The 24331-nt window shown below is 37.7% G+C and overlaps 1 protein-coding gene and 1 long non-coding RNA gene across 12 annotated transcripts in view; one reads left to right on the plus strand and one right to left on the minus strand.

Moving 5' to 3' along the window:
* LOC306641252 overlaps nucleotides 1-23863 on the plus strand; it is a 125811-nt gene extending 101948 nt beyond the window's left edge. The window contains exon 3 of the long non-coding RNA XR_013758098.1: nucleotides 22270-23863. This is a non-coding gene — a long non-coding RNA (uncharacterized lncRNA). The remainder of the gene's footprint in view (nucleotides 1-22269) is intronic.
* The window catches only part of UPF2 (UPF2 regulator of nonsense mediated mRNA decay), a gene marked incomplete at its 3' end in the record, with an annotated part of 163577 nt that overhangs the window by 30358 nt on the left and 108888 nt on the right, over nucleotides 1-24331 (minus strand). For 9 of the 11 annotated variants that reach the window (XR_013758087.1, XR_013758088.1, XR_013758089.1 and 6 more), the window contains 3 exons: nucleotides 19510-19651; nucleotides 17076-17196; nucleotides 2382-2850 (listed from right to left, as the gene is read on the minus strand). Coding sequence is in view for 2 of the 11 variants with exons in the window: in XM_079106198.1 (XP_078962324.1) it covers nucleotides 11901-11910; nucleotides 17076-17196; nucleotides 19510-19651 (273 nt within the window). Of the gene's footprint in view, nucleotides 1-2381; nucleotides 2851-10620; nucleotides 11911-17071; nucleotides 17197-19509; nucleotides 19652-24331 lie in introns of those variants that run through there. The other 2 variants (XM_079106198.1, XM_079106199.1) reach the window with 2 other exon arrangements.

Here is a 24331-nt window from a genome sequence, read left to right on the forward strand (position 1 = left end):
TCTGAAGAGTAGAGAGCATCCCAGTTTACCTGCCTGCTCTCCTCCCACAAGCCAGTCCCCAATCCGGGTGATAAGGAGTGAAATGCAACCTGTGATGGGCACAGGACCCTGGAGGCCATCCTTCTTGTAGTTATAAGGAGAAAGAAGAGTAGATCTGTTCCATCAGAGGATGCACATCAAAGTTGCACTAGCATCAACAGCCCTGAGCCCACCCTCTTTAGCAGTCAGTTCCAGTATTATAAAGACAAAATCATGAACTTCCTGCCCTTGGTGGGCCTCTCCTCCTCCCACTTCTTCATAAGGAAGACTTCCTGGACTGCCTTTACCAACCTCCCGTTTCTCAGTATCCCAGTACTTGGTGGGATATGGTTTTTATGTATATATATTTTTAAATTTTCTTTTTGTGGTTTTGTGGATTGAACCCAGGGCCTCATGCATGCTAGGTAAGCACTGTATCACTGAGTCACATTTCCAGCCTTCAGTTGTTTATATTGTAGGGTAAAAATGGAATGCTTTTCTCCTAAGATCAGGAACAAAGAAAGATAGCTGCTCACACCACTTCTATTAATTATTGTACTAGAGAGTCTAACCAGTACAACTAAACAAGAAAAAGAAATAGGAGGCATCCAGATTAGAAAGATGTAAAACTGTAGGTGACACAATCCTGTATGAAGAAAATCCAAAGAAATACACAAAAAACTACTAGAACTAATCAGAGTCCAGCAATGTGACAAGATACAAGATCAATGTAAAAATGTATTTCTATGTATTACCAATGAACAATCAGAAAATGAGATTTAGAAAATATTTCCATTTATGGTAGCCATCAAAAATACAAACAATAGGGGCTGGGGCTGTAGATCAGTGGTAGAGTGCTTGCTTAGCAGGTGTGAGACACTGGGTTCAATCCTCAGCACCACATAAAAATAAATAAGTAAAATAAAGGTATTGTCCCCATTTACAACTAAAAGAATATAAAAAAAATACAAACAATAATAAATGCTGGAGAGGACGTGGAGAAAAAGGAACACTATTACATTGTTGGTGGGATTGTAAATTAGTACAACCACTATGGAATCAGTATGGGAATTCCTCAAAAGACCAGGAATGGAATTGCCACATGTCTCACCTATACCACATCTTGGCATTTATCCAAAAGAATTAAAGTCATCATACTATAGCAATATACACATACTCATGTTTGTAGTAGCACAATTCATAGCCAAACTATGAAACCAGCCCTACATGTCCATCAGTGGATGAATGGATAAATAAAAAATGTTACATATGTAAGTGATATACACACATACATACAAAGGAGTCTCAATCAGCCATAAAGAATGAAATTATGTCATTTGCAGAAAATGGATGGAACTTGAGAACACTATGTTAAGCGAAATAAGCCAAACTCAGAAAGTCCAGGGTCCTATGTTTTCTTTCATGTGTGGAAGCTAGACAGAGAAAAGGAAAAGAAATGTGTGTGTGTATGGTGGGGAGTCTCATGAAAATCAGAGACCAGTAGAATAAAGGAAAGGATAAAGGGAGGGAAAGGGGAAATACTGGGGAATGATATTGACCAAAGTATATTGTTACTTGTGTCTTGAACAAATATGTAACAACAAATCACACCATTACATATAATTATACCAATAAAAAATGGGAAAAATTAAAAATATGTACAATAACAAAAATAAAAATTCAAAAGAGGGGGAAAAGATATTAATTTCATTCATAATAAAATTCATAATCAAAAATAATAATACAGGGCTGGGGGTGTACCTCAGTGGTAGAACATTTGCTTAGCACATGAGAGTCCCTGGTTTTGATCCCCAGCACCTCAAAAATAATTATAATGATCACAACAAGAATGCAATTCCTATTACAATTCCAGCAAGATATTTTACAGACATGGACAGCTTTTTCTAAAATTTAAATGGAAAAACAAAGGAACTAGGTTAGCTAGAACAATCTTGACACAGAGATCAATGGAAGAGACACAGATACCACAAAAGTATGTTCAACTGACTTCTGACAAAGGTGTGAAAGTAGTTCAGGGGTAGGAAGGAGAGCTCTCAACAAATGGGCAGACACAACTGGATATTCACAGACACAAAACAATCCTATACCTAAACCATACACCTGATAAGAAAATTAACTTAAAATGGATCATGGACTTTAATATAGAACATAAAACTATAAAATTTTAGGGGAAAATAGCTGAAAATGTTCGGGACCTAGGGCTAGGCAAAGTTAGACATGTTACCAAAAGCACAATCCATGAAAATGAGGTCGCTTCCCTGAGTCTTCAGGCAGCCAGACAGTTGCTTAGTGAGGTTCATGTGTCTGGGAGGGACAGCAGTGAGCTGTGGTTGGAGTCCTACCTGATCCAGGTATACAACATGCACAGACACTGTCAGCCTGGGCCGCTTGGGTTGTGTGTGTCTAAGTCTCCTGTAGGAACAATGCAAAGCACGTAACCAGCAAACAAACAGAAGTCAAATTGAAAGGAAAGGGAAACCTAGGTCAGGCAGAACAGAGAGGTATCAGCTTACAGTCAACCTCTTTCTCACGCAGTTTCTGTCCCTGCAGGAGACATTCTCTTCATTCCTCAAGCCCCAGGCCCAGGATCAGGGGTCCCAAAAAGTTGTGCAAGACCTGGGCCACTAAAAGTGGCATGGTTTTATGTAGTTTCAGAGAGTAAATCTGTCTCCGGGCAACACACGCCTCCTTTTCCTTTCCCAGGGCATGTAATCTCTTCAACTCTCTGGCAAGATCTTTGTGTGCCCACCTGTGGACTCAGAAGTCTCCAGAAATCAGGTCCATCTGGCAATCGTCATTTTCACTGGCATCCTGTAAAAACATTAGGCATGATGCCAGGTTATGCAAACTACCAGAGCAGAAGTAGGACACTTCCGGCAAGCTCTCCTTCTCAATGAATGATACCACTGGGAACTTTCCACACATGCTCCCTCCATTCCACCCTTCAACCTATCACAAAGACCAGGAAACCTGAATCCCTTCACTTTACCTTCCTACATCAATCTTTCTTCAAGGTCTATTACATCTACTTGGAGATTTTATCTTGAATTTGTCTTTTTCTGTCCACTGTCACCTGTCATGGACCCTTGTCTAGACCCTTATGATAGGCTGATCACTGGTCTCCCTAATTTCATTTTCACCTTATAGCTTGCTCTCTACTGGCAAGCCAAAGAAGTGCCTTAAAGTTAAGTCAGATCTAAAATCAGCATACTATAATGATACAGCTACATCAATATTTACAGCAGCACAATTCATAATAGCCAAGTTATGGAATCAGCCCAGATGCCTGTCAACAGATGAATGGATAAAGAAAATGTGGCATATATACATAATGGAGTAGAGTTTTTACCTAGCCATAATAAAGAATGAAATTATGGCATTTGGTTGGTAAATAGATGGAACTGGAGAACAACATGTTAAGTGAAATAAACCAGTCTCAGAAAGTTAAGGGTTGAATGTTTTCTCTCATATCCAGAAGCAAGAGCAAAATAAGGGAGAAAAATATTGGGGGTGGTAGGGGGAATCCAGTGAAAATAGAAGAGATCAGTGGAGTAGAGGAAAAGGACTGAAGGGGAGGGAAGAGGGGCAGGAAAAGGGAGGAATGGTGGAATGAAATGGACTAAACTATTCTATGTACATATATGAAAATGCCACAGTGAATTTCACCTTTATATACATCTATAAAGCACTAATTAATAATAAAAAAAAAAAACAACCTGTAAATAAATAGAAGGAAAGAAGGAAGACCAGTAGAAGAAAGAAAACAGCAGGAAAGAAAAGGGGAGGGAAGGGGAAGTACTAGGGACTGAATTGGGATAAATATTATTCCATGCTTATATGATTATGTCAGAATGAACTCCAATATTATTTATAACTATAATGCAGTAATTTAAAAAAAAAATCAGGTCAAATAAATCCCACCATTCTCCAAAGAAAATCCAGATTTCTCTCTGCCTTACAAAGCCCTATCTGACATGGGCCTTACCTCTCAGACCTCTTCCCACTCTTTCACACCTCTGCATGGCTTTTCAGATGGCCACACCTGTTCATTTGTCTCTTATCTCTTCACCTGGAGTGTGCGTCCTCATCCCACGGTGGACTCCTTGCTACTCAGGTCTGGGCCTTAACCCTAACCTTCTCTTCAAGTGGAGGGCTCTTCCTACACAGACCCAATCAGACAGTTACCAAGCTGTCACTGTGGGCCCAATGACAGACCCCAGGTGCTGTGTGGTTAAACAGCCCTTCAGCCAGGTGTGGTGGTGCACACCTGTAATCCCAGCAGCTCAGGAGGCTGAGGCAGGAGGATTGCAAGTTCAAAGCCAGCCTCAGCAAAAGCGAGGTGCTAAGCAACTGAGACCCTGTCTCTAAATAAAATATGAAATAGGGCTGGGGATGTGGCTCAGTGGTGGAGTCCCCTGAGTTCAATCCCTAAACAAACAAAAAAAACTAGCCCTTCAGAATCATCCTGATTTGGGGGCAAGGATGGCTAGACCCCTTGTAAACCTGCATTGATCAGTTTGCATGGAAACTTTCCAGGTAATCTCTGGCTGAGATGGCAGCTAAGACCACCCCCAGGGGCTGGAAGCCAAAGGCCACATGCCAAACACATTTCTAGCAGCTCTGGGAACAGGTCCTCAGCAAAAGTGGGCTGTGCAGTATAGGACAGCATCGAGCAACCATCGCTTTCCTTGCTTGAGAGTCTTCCTCACTACTCACGTGGCTCCCTTCTAGACTGTAAAACCCATAGAAGCTGGACTTTCTGTCTTGCATTTTACTGTAACTTTAGCCTAGCATGTAGTTAAGTGTCAAGTGAATGCTTTGTATCCAATTCTCACAAACTCCTGGAACAATTGGAATTTTTATTCTCATGGTGCAAATGAATTATAAGTCTTAGATTAAAAAACGTATCCAGGAAGTGGCAGAACCAGAATTTAAATGCGTCTTTTCCTAACTCCAGAGCCAGCATCCCTTCCACTACACTGGGATGAGGGAAAGGAGTTAATCAGGTAGTGGGTCCTGTGTTGAAGGATGAGGGTATACATTCCACAAGTGGCTTTGAACCAGATTACAAGTTACTAAGGATGTGAGCCATTCTTCACATTTCCTCTAGGTCTCCATTTTTAATACAATGCCCTGTTAACACAGAAATAGTGTTTAACATTGGTTGTTAAGAACTTCTGCATACCCTTATGCTAGGCGCACAGGTGAGTGGTCAAAACTGATTAAGGAACAATTCTTATTTCAAAATTGCTTCCTGTTTTGCTCTCTTCACTTCTTATTCTTTGCCAATTCCTTCTCGAGGAAGCCTGGCAAAAACCCCACTTTTGGTCTCAAGATAACTCTGAAGTATTTTCCTGGTTCGCTCTGCTGAAAAAAAAGTCTTTTAGCCTGTGGGGTTTCAAGAATTCCCATCTCTTCCAAAGGGCATCTTGGATTTTTGTTGGTTCTGCCCCCATCCAAAATGTATCTTGGAAAAAATCACTGAGATGATTTGACCCAACAGCCTGTTCTTGTCGGGGTAGTCTGGAGAATTCAGAAGCTACCATTATATTTTTTAGATGTAGAAGTCATATCAACATGAAATGGCACATGGTTTTTCTTCTTCAAATAAGCCACCAGCCCTGTTACTGGGAGAGAAGAGGAACACAGGAAAAGAAAATATCTAATGAAGAAAAAGAAGTTTTATGCCTGAATTTAAGTGTGTAGTGATCTCTGGAGGAGATGGGGACATTATTTATCTCCTTGGCAAGGAACAGAGCTTGACTCAGCCCAGTTTCACCTGAAGGGTAGCATTCCCACTGCTCTTCATACATATTTTTCTATAGGCAATATAGTTTGACTTGTGTATGTGATTTTTGGCTGCCAGGTCTGACCTTGATAATACCTCTGCACACTTGAAGGATTTATAAGACTTTTAAGGATAGAGCCTTCTTGGCTCATCTGCACACACCACTTAATCAGGCACATAGACATGGAGGTAGTAATACTGTGCATAGTTAACATTTTCTACATTACTATAATAAGTCACTATGCTAAGATCCTCATGTCCATTATTCCATTAATTCCTGGTTCAACCCTATTAAATTATTAAATTTTACAGATGCGTAAACTGAGGGGCAGTCAGTAACTACCTAAGGTCACGAAGGTGGGAGGTACCGGAGCTGGTGTGGGCCTGGGGCCGGCCTGGACCCTCTATCATTCCTCTAGATGTAGAAGTTATTTTAGGTATTTCTTGCCTTTGGTCTTCTATTGAAACAATGTTCCAGACACCGGTGATCCCTAAATGGCAAAAGTCAATGAGAGCCACCTATTCATCTCATAGGTTATAAAGCCAATAGTTCAAAGCACCAGAATGCTGTTCTGTCCATAGGTCCAGACAAGACATTTCCTGCTAGCAGTGACCAGAGCAGACTCGAAGTTGCCATGCTGCCATCCAGAGTCAGTGTCAACTGGGGAAGACAAATCAGTGGATCTGCTTCCATTTTCCAAATCCCTGAGCTCAATAGGCATGCCAGACTAGATAAGGGAGAGCTCATCAGCAAAGTTGAGACAGGTGTCTTTTGGGTCAAATGTAGTAGTTCTGTTCCAAACAAGGGAAGGGCAGGTGATTTAGAATGTGGCCAAGACCACTCCTTGGGACAGAGTAGATGCCCTCAAAATCTCTAGTCCAGGAGAGAAAACATTTGTTAAGTATGTAACAGGGAGGCCCCTATTCTTAACCTTATATACCTATATGTGGACTGTGCTTGTCTGTTGCAAAGCAGCAGCTAAGGTTAAATTCATGTATACCCAAGGTGGGCGGGTAGGCAGAGATGGGCACCTTTGAGGAAACTCAAGAGGAGGGCCTTCAATCAAACTGGGAGGATAGGATGGCCAGCGTTCTTAAGAGATGGTAATTGGATTAAGTCTTAAAAGGCAGGTAGCATGAGCCAGTAAAAGAGAGTTATTCTGGCCCAGGAAACATCACACATAAAAAGGTATATTAGTAACAGTATCAACCACTAAAATAGTCCTTTCTACATGCCAACCATTGGAATGAGTAAGTTTGTAGATAACATCACTTAATTTCACAAAACTGCTCAGATTTCTTTTTTCTTTTCTTTTTTTTCTTTTTTTTTTTTTTTTTGGGTGCTGGGGATCGAACCCAGGGCCTTATGCTTACAAGGCAAGCACTCTACCAACTGAGCTATCTCCCCAGCCCCCCCAGATTTCTTGATTCCCAGATAGAATGTTGGTTGCATGAGGGCAGAAACCTTTGTGACTTCAGTATTCCTAATACTTACACAGTGCCTAGTATAGAGTACAGATCAATGAAGTTTTGTCTTCCCACATTCTCCAAGTATTCATCTGACTGTTTAAGTCCAAGAATCTGACATCAAACTGACTATACAACCTGAAAGTTTTTCGGTGTCATACAGAAAGCCAAAAAGTAAAAGTACTTGCACAAATACAATGAGATTTGATGCTTTTTCAACAGAAAAAGAAACAAGGAAACAAATATTTGAGTACATATAATTTTCAATAACTACTCCCAGAAAAAAGCATGTCCATTGAGATTGCAAATAACTGGACTTTTTTGAACTTCCAAAGATTTAAAAAAATTTTTTTGTTTAAGAATGATGACTAAACTGTGATTTTATAATTAGCATGCTTTTAAAATTTTATTTTACATTGATTTCATATCTATTTTACTTCTATTCCAACTAAATCTGAACACTGGTCTGAGCATTAATCTAAATGCTGGGACCAGGTATACAAGGCAAGGATGTTTAGAGGTTTTATATATAAAGTATTTTGAGTTTTTTAAAAACCAAATTTTAGAAATTGAACTTTTAAACAGGAAACTTCACATCGAAGATTTTGAAGTAACTCTTTTGAATAGTCCAGAAGACTCCTGGGATCAGATCACTGAGCCAAGCTGGGCCAGCAGTTCCTTGGACAATTAGTCTTGGTTGCAAAGCTCAAGTCAGCCTCTAAACCTGTGCAAGGTATCTCAGGAGATGGTGGGATGGTTTATAGTATATATTATGGACCAAATTGGGTCTACTACCACCCTCTTAAATTAATGTTCTAACACCCAATAACTAGGATAAGATTGGTGTCCTTATAAGAAGTGAAGGATACCAGGGATGCTCTGCATCAAGAAAAGGCCATCGCAGAACAGTGAGAAGACTTCCCTCTGCAAGCAAAGGAGACCAGCCTCAGGAGAAACCAACACAGCTGACACCTCAGTCTTGGACATCCAGTCTTCAGAACTGGGAGAAACAAATTTCTGTTGTTTAAACCACTCATAGTCTGTGGTGGTATTTTGTTATGGTAGCTAGAGCTGACCTGTACAAGGAGGAAGAATAAAGATGAAGAGCAGAGAAAATGTTTTTCTCTGACTTCATTTAGTTTTAAAGCCCAGTGATAAAATAATTCCTGTGCTTAGCTTCATATTTTAGGATCCTTATACTTTGCATTTAAACAAGTTCAAATTTGGTCTCTTTCATTTGCAAATAAATAGCACACCAGGCCCTGCATGGCTCAGTTTACCCCTGAATATGTAAAAAAAAAAAAAAAAAAAAAAACTTTAAAATCATTTTAGCTGGGTATGATGGTACATGCCTATAATCTAGCTACTTGGGAGGTTGAGGCAGGTGGATCACAAGTTTGAAGTCAGTCTGGGCAATTTAGTAAGACCTTGTCTCAAAATAAAATAAAAAGGATCTGGGATGTACTCAGCGATGGAGTACTTGCTTAGCATGTGCTAAACCCCAGTATTGCAAAAAACAAAAATAAAAATAAACAAAATAACAACAAAAAATTTATTAGGGAACTGAAAATATATTTCATCTCTGTCTTTGTAATATCTTAAGATTTTTTATTATACTATGAAGATTGAATTTGTGGTCAGTTAGGAAACCTGGGACCTACCTCTCGGCACCATTTCCTTCCTACAGTAGTTATTTCTGCTAATCACAAAGCTCCTGAAACCTTAATTCCTAATCATCTTATACTGAAGGGTGTTAAAGTTATTGTACTTCTCAGGATGATTCCTCATTTACAAAATGAACCTTTCTCCCAATACTAATCATCTATTTATTCTAGGACTAATACTCAACTGGCCTATTGGGCTACTTGGGTTTTGCCTCCAAGAAGCCTGTATCCTCTTTTGTGTATTTGTGCCTTGCTTTACAAGCCCGCCATTCCTGCCCCCACTTCTGCCTCCCCCACCCAGTTTTCTCATCTTTATTTGGTTTTCTTGCCATTAAATACCTCCTACAACCTTGCCTCTAGTTGGCTGCTTTGTTGAATAGGTCAAGTTTGTAGAGGCTCTAAGTGAAGTCAGAGCATGAATAGGCCCATGAGGCTCTCCTATGAAAGCAGACTTACCTTGAGATAGAACCTTAGGCTGCCCTGAGGCCTTCTTCAGCCCTTCACTCCAGTCCTCAAGGAGGGATTACAGGATTGAAGGAAGGAGGAAGTGTGGCAAATATGTGAATACCTGCTTACTTTTGGAGGATCACAAGGGGGGAAGGCCCCAAAGACCAATATAGTTATGAAAATCACTGCATTTTCCAAAATTCAGGAGGCTTTTCCTTTTATTTTTTAAAAACATCTATAAACTTCTTGATGGCTGGCACAGACTCTATCTTAACATATGGATAATCTTTTGTCATCAGTAACCTATCTTTGTTATAGTAATCTAATGAATATATAGTTGCAACATGGCTAGGAATCTTATTTGGTGTATAGTCTTCATGGTTCTCAAAATATCACAGCTCTAAGTTATCTTATTTTCTTTAGATAAAAGGTGAATGAAGATGAATTACCACCGCATAGCTGATTATCATGCATTTTCTACCTTGATCATCATCATATATTATAAAGAGTGAATTTGGAGAGATCTCTGGCACTCTGCAACAGTTTTGAATCTAAAAACAATACAAACTTGTAAATCATTTTTCACAAGAGAATAGTAAGTAGTAGTATACAGGTCAGTGATGAATGTGCTGATAAGATGATAAAGCTTCCCTTAAGAGAAGGGAAATGTGGAAACTTTTTAAACAGTTAAGACAATTTATAATTCCTTTCAAATTATGGCTATTGGTTAGATTTTAGAAATTTCAGGAACAGCAATCATAGTAATTTGGTATGGACTGTGCAAATCAACTTGGAATTAACACTGGGAAACAGAAAGCAGAGATTCTTGCAGTTCCTTCTGACTGGCCTGCCTTGTGGTGCTCTCACCAGCTCTGCTGCCTATGCTTGGGTAAAATCATCAATGCTGCCTCAGGAAAACGCAGTGCGAGCATTTTCCATGTTAACCAGTGGTAAAACTACTCTTAAAAACATTAATTCTACTATACGGCACAGATGACTTTTTGTGATGTACCCAAAGGTAAACTAACTGAGGCACCTGAGAAGGTCAAGACATAGGGAATCCTAAGCTTAGGAGAAAGCAATACTGGTAGTAAAATGCTAAAAAAAAATGTCTTTGAGGATGTTTTATACCGCACACAGACAACCCTGGAGAGCAGGATTGGTCCATTTGATAGGTTTCCAAAACCCAAACCAAATAAAACAAACCACACCAAATCTAAATTACAACACTTTATTGCAGCATCGGCAAAGGTCAGATTTCTGAAGCTGGTGAAGATTGGGCAGCATTTCCATGTGAAATGTTACAACTTTACAAGTTTTGTTTCTTACTTAAATCTACATGCAGAAACTGAAACGTGGTAAAAGAAAAATGCAAAATAGCTAGAAAAAAAGATGTAATCAAGTTGTAGCATACAGATGTGCTCTTTAACTAAATTTACTATGCCTATTGGAAAGCAAACGAAAGACAACTATCCTAATAAATTAACAGATTGTCAGAAACAGACTAAGAACCCTCTTTCCTATTTAGTGGGGGGGGGGGGGACAAAACAACAAAACAAAACGAAAACAAAAGCAAAAGAAAAGCTCTACTTGTTTCCATATTTTGTTTAGAGACAGAGGCTGTAAACCCATGAAGGCCAACAAAATATTCTGATCTATTTCTTGTTGTCCTTCGTTCATTTTCTGTGACATGCTGACTGGCACGTTTTGTTTTCAATGATACTTACAATGGGCTCAACTATATCCCTGTTCTTAGGCTGGTATCAGACTTGTCTAAGCCATCTGAATGAATGCTCTTTGTACTAATGTCTTCACATTTTTCTTTCACTCTAATATGCAATTTTATATCACTGGCTCTGATGGATAAAGCAGATTTTTCTCCCTCATCCCTTGTTCCTTTTGAAACAAATTCCTAAACAAAAGCCTTCCTGGTGGATTATCTGGTATTTAGATATCTTTCATCATTTTGTTGTCCTGCATGTAAGATTTTACTAGAAGATTTTACTGCTTGCTCTATACTTTTCTACTGTAGTCCTGGAGCCCCCAAATGTATCTTCTTCCAACATGGGATGTTCGATTCAGAGACACTGTAACTCAAATCAAGTTCAAAACTCAAGTTCATTTCCCCCATACCATTATCATCGCAACCATTTCTTCTCTGGCTCAGTCATCTCATTGCTGCTCTTCCTGGTGTAACTGCTCAGTAGTCAAGTGAACCATCTCATTTCTTGACTGCCATTCTCAAGAGAAGATTAACCCTCACGTGATTTCCATTACAAAAGGCCTTTTCCGCCTTGTCTGGAAGCGTGGGCTTGTTCCGGTGTTGGCAGAGGCTGCTGTTTCTGCCTCATGGCCCCAGCCTGTCCCAGGTTTAGATTCGCAACTCTCTAGACCGACATGCTGAGATGTGTCCACTGCTCTCATTCAATTGCTGGAGGACTCCACTATCCACAACATCAGATACAGGACCTAATGAAATGACACGTGCTGCTGGATCAACGTCTCCTAAAGGTACAAACAGGGTGATGTTAGAGACCTTACTGCTGCAGGGCAAAGATGGGGCAAGAAAGTGTTTCTCAAATACTACCAACTATCATCTGGTGACTTCTTTAAGAGCAAAACAGGAACAATTCTGACAATAACTGCCAGGGGTGGCTTCTGTATCTTCTCTGTGACTAACTGCTAAAGTGTCAAGAATTCGGTTTGTGTTATGGTTGAATTGTGTATCCTCAAAATTCATTTGTTGAACTTGAACCCCCAGTACCTCAAAATGTGACTTTAGGGGCTGGGGTTGTAGCTCAGTGGTAGAGCGCTTGCCTAGCATGCCTAACGCACTGGGTTTGATTCTCAGCACTGTGTGTAAATAACATAAAGGTCTATTGACAACTAAAAAAAAAATTTTTTTTAAATGTGACTTTATTTGGAAACAGAGTTGTTGCAGATGTAATTAGTTAAGATGAGGCCATAGTGCAGTAGGGTGGATCCCTGATTCAATATTATGACTATGTCCTTATGCACAGGCTGGGAATGTACCTCAGCGGCAAGAGTTCTTGCCTAGTATGCAAGAGGCCCTGTGTTCAATTACCAGTACTGCAAAAAAAAAAAAAAAAAAAAAAAAAAAAAAAGGAAGAAAAAAAAAAAAAATAAGGCACACGCACACAGAAGAATGTAATGTGAAGAAGAAGGCAGAGATGCAGAGATCAGAGTGATGCATCTATAAGCCAATGAAAACCAAAGACTGCCAGCAAACTCCAGGAGCCAGACAGGAGGCCTGGAACAGCCTTCCTTATAGCCTCAGACTCCTCTGTCTCAGCTTTCCTGCCATCAAAACTTTAAGACAAAGAACTCCTGTAGTTTAAGTCATTCAGTCTATGGCACTTTGCTAGAGAAGTGAAAAGTAAACTCATACAGTTTGTTTTAAACAGAGCAAGTTACACGAGCAAGACAATTTCAAGAAATAAAATGCAATTATAGAAAAGTATATCCTTAGCTGTCTGTATCCATAACTCTTCCAGAACTGAGGTGAATGTGAAAAAGCATCAAGGATACAATCATGCCCCCAAAGAAAGAATGAGAAGATGCAAGTTTCTCCTGAAGTCAAAACACAGCAGCTGTCTAAAACAGAATACTTTAACAGTGGTTGACAAGAAAAAATACTGAAAATCTTTGCTAAGTAAGATATGCTTCTATCACTAGTTATAGTGTAGGGTGTCTGTCACGTGACTGGCTTGTAGGCAATTACTCTAAATGATTAAAAAACTAAGAGCTTAAAAAGCACTTACAATAATACATTCTGGATTATATGTTATTCTATGAAGTATTCAACACCAAAACTATAACTTATTTATCCATACAGTAAGGCCAGAGATATTCTTAAAAAAAAAAAAGAAAAAAGCAAGCTGGATGCAGAACCATGTACTCGCAGTGTCAGGCACTTGTAAACTGGAGGTAGGAACATCTTGAGCTTAATAGTTTGAGACCAGCCTGGGCAATACACCAAGACCCCATCTCAAAATGAAAGCAAAACATAATGAAAATAATAAACAAAAAAGCCACCAAAACAAAGCAAAAACCTGACAGCATAAACTCTTGCTATTCTAATTGTGATCTGCACACCAGCAGATTTGACATTACCTGGGAGTTTGACAAAAACGAATCAGAACCTACCTTTTGAGTCCAGATGATTCATACATATTTTAAAAGTTTGAAAAGCACCAGAATAATCTATATGAATTTGTAGCATCTAAACCATGTAAGCAGTAATACTTGCCAAAGATGCAAAGTTTGTTTTTCAACACTACTGAAGAAGAAAACAACCTTGTTCTGCACTAAAGAAAACCTGAAGAATAATTTTACTTAGAGCACTACTGCTTACTCATTGAAAACAAATACGTGTAATTTGTTAAAAGGCTTAAGTTTTAATTTACATTCATCTGATTAGATCCTCTGGTTAGAAAACATAAAAATCATCAAAAATATTAAGAGTCTACCAACATCCACAGGTAAAAAAAAATTTCAACTACTTTAATAACTAGTTTTCAAACTAATTTACCTTTAACTGACACCTAATATTACCAATGTTAACTGATTTTTTTATAAAAGCACCAGTCACATTAACAATCAACTTGAAAACAGTTCCTCACATTTACTCATAGACTCATGGTTCCCCCCTTCCCACAGGACCCCACCTCTGGCATGTTCTCCTTAAGCTACTGATGATGCAACTACTCCATACATACTTCCACTAAAGCTAAGACTGGCCCAAGGTAAACAGAAGAAAATAAAGAGTCAATCACCATTCCATTCCATCAGTTTGTTTTTTAAATGACTGTATTTTTTCACTTAAAGTAAGTTTAAAAGTGGCAAAGAACATGTGGTACTCCAAAAAGGCTCAAAAACTCATGTTTATGTATTTGACTGTTCTACAGTGCTTAACCATACCTATGTTTCAGAAACACTGGCTATGAAAATAGCATTCATTATTCTTTACAGAGTGCCATTCATAAAGATGATGGACAGGTTAGGATTTTTTTTCAAAGTTAACAATTTTAAGACAAGATTTAAAACAGGTTGAAAGATTAGCTCAAGGGTTGGAACTCACAAAAAATAGAAAACAACTTGGGAGCAGAACTGAAAGAAGTTTATTAAATGACTAAATGTAGACTGTAAATAGTTCCTTTGTCCATTCAACAAATATTTACTGAGCATCTTCTAAGTGCCAGGATGAAGAGCTATGAAGAGCTATGAAGATATAAAGAGCTATGAAGATACTAAGAGCTATGAAGGATATAATGGAAAACAAGATTAAGATGCAGTCTCTGCCCCCACGGTCTTTAGTCTCATGGAGGATGGAGACAAGCCAGCAGGTAACTACGTAGGACACAGTCTATGGAGATACAGTGAGTTAAGGCAACGTACTCTCACTGACCTATGTCAGTTTTGAGAATACCAGGTGGGTCTCAAGGTGCAGCAGAAGTTATCCACGGAGAAAAGCAGGAGAGTGCTCCACAGAAAGGCAAAAAACCAAGTTAATTAAAATACCAGCTTGGTTGCGGGGGAAAGGAATTGCAAGAGATGAAGCCAATAATGTAAGTATAGGCATATATGTCATACCTTGCTAGCCAAGCTGAGGAATTGGGAGTTTATTCAATGAGCCATAAGGGGCCACTAATGAGTTTTAAGTAGAGTCAGATGGCAGATTTGCATCTTAGAAAGAACATTGAGAATGGATTGAAAGGGGATGAAACAGACTAAAAAGTAGATGAGGTAACTGCAGTTATCCACACTTGATCTTAGCCCAAAGGCCAAGAAGGAATCACAGCAGTAATCTAAATGTGAGGTGATGGTGGCTTGGTCTAGAGTCTTGGCCGTGGGGTGGAATAAAACAGGCACCTATGAGTATTGGAATGCAGAGGGTTATTACCCAGATTGGGGAATTGAGGAAGGAGAAGTCCAACATGAAACCCTCTTTCCTAGTATGGACACTGGGGCGGGTACTGCTTTTGTTCACTAAGCTAGAATAGGGATGGACAGGGCACACACTGAGGTTTCTGTTTTGAAGAGGCACACCCGGACAGGCAGAAAACTCAAGTGTGAGGTCTGGGCTGGAGATCTTGACAGTAATGGAGTCATGGAAAGGATGATACCCCTTACAGATAGCAGAAGGAAAGAAAAAGACAGGACTGAACCCAAGGAATCTGGACATCTATAGGTAAGGGATGTACACAAAGGAACTGGAAGTCAGGTAGGAATCAGAGGGGTCAGAGAAAAGGGAAAAGCTGGAAGCGAGAAGTCATAGAAGCAAAATGAAAGAGTATGTGGAAGAAAACAGGAAGGCCCACAATGAACTGCTACTAAAACAATGCTCAAGAGGTGGAAGGGACCCCAGAGAAGGCAGTTTGAGTGGAAAAGGTAGGGTAAGTCACACAGTGTGTGGGAGGAAAGGAAAAGAGCAAATGTGGCTGGTTTTTTCCAAAGGGAAGTTAAAGGAAGAGAAATGGAAAAACAGAAAGTTAAAGAATTTTGAAAGATGACTGAATAACATTGGTAGAAAACTGAGAAGGGTATACCACATATACATCTATTGGAGTAATTATGTTTACACATGTTTCTCCATTTTTATCTTTGTTCCCTACTGCCTGAGAAATGCTTTGAACAAACAGCATAAATGACATATTTGAATAAATAGAAATAAATAGGACAGAATTTCAAGTACATGTAGTTTGTTTTCTCACTGGACTCTAATGAGGATTTTCTTCTCCTTTTTAATTTTTTGTAACGAATGGCTGGACCTGGTAGGTACCAGATGAATATATGCTACTACAGATACCCATTATGTCATCAAACTTCATACTTATGGATTCTATAAGAATTCTGACACTCCCACATTTAAAAATTAGAAAAAGATACAAATATCTGAATTGAGAAGGAATTAGATATAAATAAAAACAATGTGCTATTCAGAGATGTTCTAATGCAATATGGAAATGTGAAATTGATAAAAATATCAAGATAAAATATTCTAATATTTTTGGTTTCTGATGACAAGAGGGAACATGTATTATCAAAAACACTATAGCATATATTTAAAGCTGTCTTTTTTTTTGAGGGGGGGGGTGGGGGTAGACAGGGATCAAACCCAGGGCTTCACGTATGCTAGGTAAATGCTTTTACCACTAAGCTACATACCCAATGCCTAAAGCTACTTTTTAAGATTTTTTTTTTTTTTTTTGGATGGGGGGCGGGGGTACCCGGGATTGAACCCAGGGGTACTTAACCACTGAGCCACACCCCCAGCCCTTTTTTGTATTTTATTTAGAGACAGGGTTTCACTGAGTTGCTTAGGACTTCATTAAGTCCTGGCTTTGTTCTCATGATCCTTTTGCCTCAGCCTCCCAAGCCACTTGGTTTTCAAGCATGCACCACCATGCCTGGCTCATATTCATGGTTAAAGCTACTTTTAAAAAATGCAAAAGTAAGAAATTAACATTTGTCATTGACTGTTAAGCTAACTAGTTTGTACATTTAGCAGCAATAAAACAGGTTTCAACAGAATTTTGCTAATCATTAGGCTTCTGGCTGTAAGTATAATCCAGAATTCTCTAATTTATTCATATGGATATTAGAAAAAAATGAACAGCCAAAGGAGAAGCAAGTAAAGACTGTTTTACCTCCCACCAGTCTTAAAGATTAGATCTGCATTAGGCGCTCCCTTTGGATGCTGGTAACGAGGCCGCCGCTCACGATTGGTGTTTGCTGGAGCTGGGCGCTGAGCAAGAGACTGCAACATTTCTGTGATTAGGAGCAAAAGAGAAAATGCTGTTAACTCTTACAAATGTACACCTCGATGAAGCAAATAAAATGTTAGGGAGATCAAGTTTATCAGCCTATTATCAGGTAAGTGACTACAGAAAAATGACCATTATACAAACTACCACGATTACAAAGTACTAAAAGAATCTATCAAGAGAGGAGAATCTTTTAATATCCAGTGTTCCCAAGAGTGAATTTGCTCATTACATAAGTGTCTTAAGAGACAGTTAAAAAGCCTAAGAGACAGTATAGAATGACAGCTAATAATATAGTGTTTGGAGAGAGTTTACATTGGTTAAAATCCCAGCTCTGCCAATTACTAGTTAATGGTTCAGATTCCCTAAATATAAAATGTAGATAATAATGACATTCATTGCACAGAAGTGTTGCAAGGATAACATACTTTGAAAGAAACACATAAAACAGTGTTTGGTCATGGCAGGTACAGTTAACCATTTTTATTAAAAATGTTGCACATGAATTGGGAGAGGAGATTCTGGAAGTGGGATTAAAAACCACAAATTAATTTGCAACTCCACCAGCAACGTACGAGTTTGTCTTTCTCCCCACATCCATGCCAACACTTATTACTGCTTGTGTTCTTGATAACAGCCATTCTAATTGTAGTTAGATGAAATCTTAGGGTGGTTTTAATTTGCATTTCTTTAATTACTAGGGATGATGAGCACTTTTTCATATATTTGTTGATCACCTGTATATCATCTTCTGTGAAATGTCTGCCCAGTTCCTTAATCCATGTATGGATTGGGTTCTTTGTATTTTTGGTGTAAAGTTTTTTAAGTTCTTTATAAACTTTGGAGATTAGTGCTCTGTTTGGGGTGCGTGTGGAAGTTTTCTCCCACTCTGTAGATTCCTCAGAAAACTTGGAATGGACCCACCATCTGACCCAGCCATCCCACTCCTTGGTTTATACCCAAAGGATTAAAATCAGCATGCTACAGTGATGCAGGCACCTCAATGTTCATAGCAGCTCAATTCACAATAGCTAGATTGTGGAACCAACCTAGATGTCCTTCAATTAATGAATGGATAAAGAAACTGTGGTATATATAGACAATGGAATATTACTCAGCCATAAAGAATGAATAAAATTAGAGAATTTGCTGGTAAATGGATGAAGTTGGAAAATATCAAATGTTTTCTCTGATAAGTGGAAGATTATATATAATGAGGTGGGGTGGTGGGGTGCAGTGGGGAGAGAAGAATGAAGGCACTTTGGATGGTGTAGAGGAAAATGGGGTGGGAGCGGGTGGGGGACAGAAAGACAGTAGAATGAAACAGACAGTATTACCCTGTGTATATATATGATTACATGAATGATGTGAATCTACATTGTGTACAACCATAGAAATGAAAAGTTGTACCCCATTTATGTACAATGAATCAAAATGCAGTCTGTAAAAATAAAAAAAAAATTTAATAAAAAAAAAGTGGAAAAAATGTGGGAAAAAAACCTCACACAAATTATTTATTTATATAACACTCTCGTATAAAGAGCAGTCTGTTCAATCAGTGCTACATAAATAGCTGTTTTCTGACTCTAAAATCTGGACACTACAGGAATACCAAAAGGTTGGCTTATGAAATATCCATGAATTCTGTAAGGTTCCAATTAACCCAAGAACACTGGCTATGTATACATATAATCAGAGTCCTAATTTGAATATGTGCTCAAATCTGAAGGAAGATAGACGAGGTCCTCAAGACCAGGACTCCAAACAGACAAATTTAGTGTTTGTTGAATTAATTTCCACAATTGGCTAGCAATGTAAAGCAATTAAAAATTATCTCACTTGCAAACACAGCTAACAGCAGGATCTAACTGAATTATGGAGTTAGAAAAATAAGATGAAAATTTATTATTATTTTACAAATAAATGAGAGAAAATGGAGATAGAATAAAAGTTACCTAATATATACAAATGCATGAAAAAAGAATAGCAACTTTGATAACTATATTTGAATGTTTTCTCTGATAAGTGGATGATGATACATAATGGGGGGTGGGACAAGAGGGTAAGAGAAGAAAAGATAGCAGAATGAGACAGACATCATTACCCTATGTACATGTATGATTATATGAATGGTGTGAATCTACATCGTGCACAACTATAGGAACAAGAAGTTGGATCCCATTTGTGTACAATGAATCAAAATGCAGTCTATAAAAATAAATAAAATTTTAAAAAAAAGAATAGCAACTTTGATAACTAATTTGAAACACTCAAAAAGTATAAAAATTTCCCATTTCTTTTATAAATGATTTCATACCTTGATAATCTTCTTGTTCTTGCCGCTCATTGATATCTAGTGTGAGCTTTTTCATTCTCATCCTTTCTTCTTGTTCTGCCTGTTGCTGGTTCCAATGATTTGCAGCAAGTTGGGATGACATGGGCACATTAAGTATTTTAAACTGAGAGAAAAAAAACAAAACAAAAACCAAAGGTCACAAAGAGCCTGAGGAAACTGAAAGAAAAAACAGACTTCAAATAAAATAGTAAGTAAAAAAAGAGTTTAGAAAAATAATGTTTTTCTTTCACTGTAAATCAACAATTTATAAGAACATTTAAGAAGAAGTAGTAGTATTATTCTAGTAGACAAAATCCATCAGATTTAGATGAGAAGTAAAAGCCTACCAAGTTCAACCTCCATGAAAAACAGAAATTCTTCAGTGTGTCCTATTTGGAAGCATACCTCTAACAACACGGGATGCCTTTTTATTCTGTAGACCTCATCATGTAGGGCAGTCAAAAAAACTTCTACAGAAAACTGGAATCCACCTCCTGTCAGTTCCACCCACCTCATGAACTACACAGAATAAATCTAGTCCATCTTCAGCATTACTAGGACTTCATATTTCTGAAGATAGCTGTGGTTTTCGAAAGGAGGGAGAGTTAAGTAAGAACTATTAAGTAATAGTTCTCTGTTACAGGGGAGAGTGAGTCCTTGTCTAGGAATGTCTTTGTTTTTCAGTGGGATGTTCCTGGCGTAGGACTGCATATGGCAAACGAACCTAGATGTAAAAATCTGTGAATTTACAGGTCATGGCTCTCTGGAAAATGTTAAGTTATGCTAACATCTAAGCACAACATGGAGGTGTTTCATAACCTAAATTCTCTGCTGTGCACGTCTCACTGAGGAGAATTCATCTGGACCATATCTGTGCAAAGTCAGGATTCAGGAAGCAGTAGAACACCTAGGTGTCCTTCAACAGATGAATGGATAAAGAAAATGTAGTATATATGCACAATGGAATATTACCCAGCCATAAAAAAGAATGAAACTAATGCATTTGCTGGTAAATGGATGGAGTTGGAGACTATCATGCTAAGTGAAACAAACCAATCCCCAAAAACCAAAGGCCAAATGTTCTCTTTGATATGCAGATGCTAACACACAACAAGGTGGGGGGCGGAGGGGAAGAACAGAAGTTCAATGGATTAGACAAAGGGGAATGAAGGGAAAGGAGAAGGGATAGGAACAGTTAAGACAGTAGAATGAACTGGACTTAACTTGCCTATGTTCATATATGAACACACAATCAGTGAATCTCCACATCATGTACAACCACAAGAATGGGATCCTAATTAGAATAAGTTATACTCCATGTATGTATAATATGTCAAAATACACTCTACTGATGGGCACAATACTACCTTTTAGGGTTTTTTAGAGAATTAAATGAGATAAAGTGCACAATATAGCAATAGTAGCAGCTCACAAAAATATCACACAGTACTAAGGCATTTAAATAACTTTAAAAGTTCAGAATAAGTCTCACTGTTTCATTTACATTTTGAAAATAAAACTTAGCAAAATAAGTCACCAACTTAAAAAATCATCTTAGAAAAATGAGATTTACAACCAATAATTAGAAAATTAAAATTGTTCATTACTTCTGATGCTCCTGTCCTTATGCCTACTTTGTAATCCACATCAGGAATATATGTATATAATATAGGACTTGTCCTGTTTTTGTCCACAAAACAAAAATAATTAAAACTAATTAAAATAGTCATCATTCTTGGAAATAAACTTTATTTTTCAAAATTTAGGAAGATACACAAAAAAATAAGTAGGAGAAAAAGTTAAGCTTGAAATCAATTTCCTGTCAAACTACTCTAACATGTAAAGCAAAAACTTCATAATCAATTTAGTCTTCCTAAACAGTAAGGTTACTGACAATCACAGTAATTTGTGAATTTTTTTATTTTCAGCACAACTCATGTTGAAAGCATTCTGTTATACCTGTATTTCCAAACCCAAGTGCTATGAACTATTAGGAAAGAAAAGTTCCACTAAACAGACATTATAAACAGAACGGGGCCAAATTATCACGACACACCAGGGACAGAGTTTCAAGTTCTAGGGAGAAAGATTGCAACTTTCCCTCTTAAAAAATGAGAACATCCAGAATGAGGACTTGAAGCAAAACAATTTTCCAATCTTCCCTTAACAGACAGTTGTGAAAAGTAGTTAGTAGTACAAAAGAGATTATCTGTCAGTCTAAAAGCAACAAAGAGTCATGCAGACAAATACACTAATTTTAAAGATATGATTATATATAAATGAATAATATCTGGAATATATTAAGAATTCATTCAATTTTAACTTACTGTTTTCATTATTATTTTTATTATAGCTGAAATTCTGGACAATGTTAGTCTCAATCAAATATGAAATACCTATTAGGCTTTGAGAATGACAGCTCAATTTTAGGTCATTTTCCATTCCAACTATCACATAAGATGCATTACTTGAGGTGGCAAGAGTAAAGAAAGAGGTTGGGCTGGGATTGTAGCTCATGGTGGAGTACTTGCCTCATGTTATGATTTGGATGTGAGGTGTCCCTCAAAAACTCATGTGAGACAATGCAGGAAGGTTCAGAGGAGAAATGACTGGGCGGTAAAAGTCTTAAACAATCAGTGAATTAATTCCAGATGGGATTAATTGAAGTGGAAGGATGTGGCTGGAAGAGGTGGGAATTGGGGCATGGCTATGGGGTATATATTTTGTATCTGAAGGATGGAGTCTCTCTCTCTCTGCTTCCTGATCACCATGATGTGAGCTGCTTCCCTCTGCCACTCTCTTCTGCCATGATGTGCAGCCTCAGCTTGAGCCCTGAGGAATAGAGCCGGCTGTCTATGGACTAAGAACTCTGCAACTGTGAGCGCCCAAATAAACCTTTCCTCCTTTACAGTTGTGCTGGTCAGGTCATTTAGTCACAGGAGTGAAAAAGCTGACTAAAATACCTCGCATGTGTGAGGCACTGGGTTTGATCCTCAGCACCATAAAAATAAATAAAATAAAGGTACTGTGTCCATCTACAACTAAAAATATTTTTTTAAAAAAGAAAGAGATGAAAGTTTCAGTGTAAATTACATACACCAACATTCCAATCCTCGTTAATCAGTTATTGGTTTTCCTCTGAGTAGCTATGACTGACTGGTCTCGAACACTTATAAATTTATGCAAATAAAGGTCATATATGCTTTTACAAAACATTTAAGCAAACCAGACCAATAAGAAATATAGGTAGATAATTCCTTGATCATCATGAAAATGAAGGCTACAATTCTAGATACTATTATCTGTCACCAGATCAAAATATTCTGAAATAAAACAGTGGTGGTCATTTTTTCCCCTTTATTAGGTAAGTGTGATAAAATTTGATTTGTCTTAATTCAGTTATGATAAGTTTAATGATGATGGTGTTAATTATACTAAAGAAAATATAAAGAATACTTCACAATGAATTTCATTAAAAAACATGAAAAATATAAGTTGGGTTTTTTTTTTTTTTTTTTTTTTTTGGTACTGGGGACTGAATCCAGGGGTACTTAACCATTGAGCCATATCCCCAGTCCTTTTTTATTTTGAGACAGGATCTCACTAAGTTGCTTACGGCCTCGTTAAATGCTGAGGCTTCTGATCCTCCTGCCTCAACCTATAGAGTCACTGGGATTACAGGTGTGAGTCATCATACCTAGCTAAAATATAAGTTTTCTATTCACTTATAAGACTGACAATTTCCTCACTTAAATATTCCAAAGAGAAACAATTATAAGTAAAAGATGAACAAAAACACATTTTGTGACTTCTGAGAAGTTTTAGAAAAGAAAAAGTTCTCAAGTAGTATGTATTTCAAAAGAACAGAAAATGCACGGTAGTAAACACAAAATTTCCTATTGTTTCCCCTTCCCCAAAGCCTTTACAATAAAGCTGCTGAGCTACTGTTAGAAAAGAGATACTATTTTACATTAAATTAGATGAAAAAATGATTGAAATAACTCAAACTAAACTTCCTGGAACATGTTAACAGCAAAGGTGATTTAGGTTGTATAAAAATTTTGAAACTATGTATCTATGGGCTGGAAATGAGGCTCAGTGGTAGAGAGCACTTATCTGTCAAGTACATGAGGCCCTGGATTGACTCTCAGAACCACACACACACACACACACAAAAAAATATATGTATAAAAATAATCTCAAGTTATGATAGATAAGTATCTATCAAACATTCAACAAATCATGACTCTTTATAACTATTAATTGCAAAATAATGATTTGTCTGCGAGTATTAAGCTGTAATATATATTATGGATTTGATTAAAATAGTCTCAACAAAATATTTTATTTCAATTAATTATTCTAATTCACATTTAAATTGAGAAATAAATTACAAACGGCATTAGCCTTTTTCTTTCTCCTAACTACTCTGAAATTTCATTGGTGTAATTTTTTTTCCCCTATGCCTAGAACAGAAAGTTATTTCTAAGCACACACTGGGTGCACAAAGAGATCTTTCACTGAACTTAAGAATTAAAGATTCCTATAAGGCAACACATTTCTCACTTGTAGAAAAACCGTTGCACCTCAAGGGCCAACACCCCAAAGTCAAATAAAGAAATAAAAATCAGAACAAAATACACTTTCTTTTTCAGACCACAAAATACCAGTGACATTTCTTCAAATAATGTTCCTAATATTGAACATTGTCCAAAATTCCAAACAAAGTTTATAAGAGTTGAAAATTTACTTTAACCAAGAACTTTCAGTTTTTATTTCATGTTTGCTAATATTTTTAAAGCTC

The sequence above is a fragment of the Sciurus vulgaris genome, assembly GCF_902686455.1.
Source record: "Sciurus vulgaris genome assembly, chromosome: 12".
In the NCBI taxonomy this organism is placed as follows: Eukaryota; Metazoa; Chordata; class Mammalia; order Rodentia; family Sciuridae; genus Sciurus; species Sciurus vulgaris.